At 35.6% G+C, this 1090-nt stretch overlaps 1 protein-coding gene across 1 annotated transcript; it reads right to left on the bottom strand.

The window, feature by feature from the left end:
• Positions 1-24: 24 nt before the first annotated feature.
• Positions 25-1084, bottom strand: LOC104816707 (protein ROOT INITIATION DEFECTIVE 3-like). Its single transcript, XM_010545634.2, has 2 exons — positions 984-1084; positions 25-463 (listed from the first exon to the last, which is right to left on the bottom strand). The coding sequence occupies exons 1-2, from the start codon at positions 1062-1064 to the stop codon at positions 236-238; spliced, it is 309 nt and encodes a 102-aa protein (XP_010543936.1). The 5' UTR covers positions 1065-1084; the 3' UTR covers positions 25-235.
• Positions 1085-1090: the final 6 nt, after the last annotated feature.

The following is a 1090-nucleotide window of genomic DNA, read 5'->3' as shown; positions in this document are numbered from 1 at the left end:
TACTAAATTTAAGAATCAATACCACAATTAACCAAGGAATTAGAAATATATTTTCCAAAAGATCCAACTCCTCCCCTAACAAATGCAAATATCTTTTTTACTCCATCCCATCTGAATACAGGGTCTCAACTGTGGAGGAAGAAACAGGTAAAAAAACCGCCCATTTCAGTTCGATACATGAATATTCTTATTAAAAGGGCTGTTCAGATATTATGATTTGGATATTGGATTACAATTAAGATATTACGACTTTATATACAAGGGAATGGGTGTACCTCTGTTCAGATACTGAACCGAGAGTCTGTGTTCCATAATCACTTTTGGCGTTAAGTGCACCAATATAAATCTTCCCATCTTTGCCACCAGCATAGAACAAAGTCCCGCCAGGATCCAATGCAAGCGCATTAATGGTTGAAGGAAAGACAATATTTCTCAACAACAAACCTTTCGACAGGCTCCAAACCTATGAGTTTGAAAATCAAACCAAAGTTACGTGAAAGAAAGAAACAAAACATATAGAAACAGAAAGCTTCAACTTTAAGAAAAGAAAAATCGTGAAAAATCTGGCCTTTAAGGATCAAACTTTTTGTTTCTGAAGCAATCATATCTTCTTTTCATAGTTTCAGACATGTCTATTTATGTGAGCAATCACTAAACTAGAATATGATAAAAGAGAGCATATTGTTTGCCAAAGCCGAAGATACAGGTTCATAAGGCTTCATCTGAAGAATCCTCCCTTGAAGCACAGTAAATTAATAAGGCTCAAAGCTATGTTTCTAAAGAAAGCCAATCTTGTCCACGGTTCTTGGACATGTCAATAAAAGTATGCACATCATTTAACCATAATAAAAAGGAAAGCTTCATCTTTGCTAAAGATAAAGTTTATCATACCTTATGTTTATGATTACAAGTCACGGTGTCCAACTTGTTGTAAAGCATTGCAGTTGTTTATCAATATAAAGACCAGCGTTCCAAAGAAGTACCTTGCAAGTCCGATCTTCTGAAGCAGAGACCATGATTGCATTGCAACCACCATAGTCCGTAACAACATCGGTTACAGGCATTGTATGTTCATTAAAACTGTGTTCGT

The sequence above is a fragment of the Tarenaya hassleriana genome, unplaced genomic scaffold (assembly GCF_000463585.1).
Source record: "Tarenaya hassleriana unplaced genomic scaffold, ASM46358v1 Cleome2504, whole genome shotgun sequence".
Taxonomy (NCBI): Eukaryota; Viridiplantae; Streptophyta; class Magnoliopsida; order Brassicales; family Cleomaceae; genus Tarenaya; species Tarenaya hassleriana.
The sequence above is the reverse complement of the archived record's forward strand: the minus strand, read 5'-3'. Positions and strand labels throughout refer to the sequence as shown.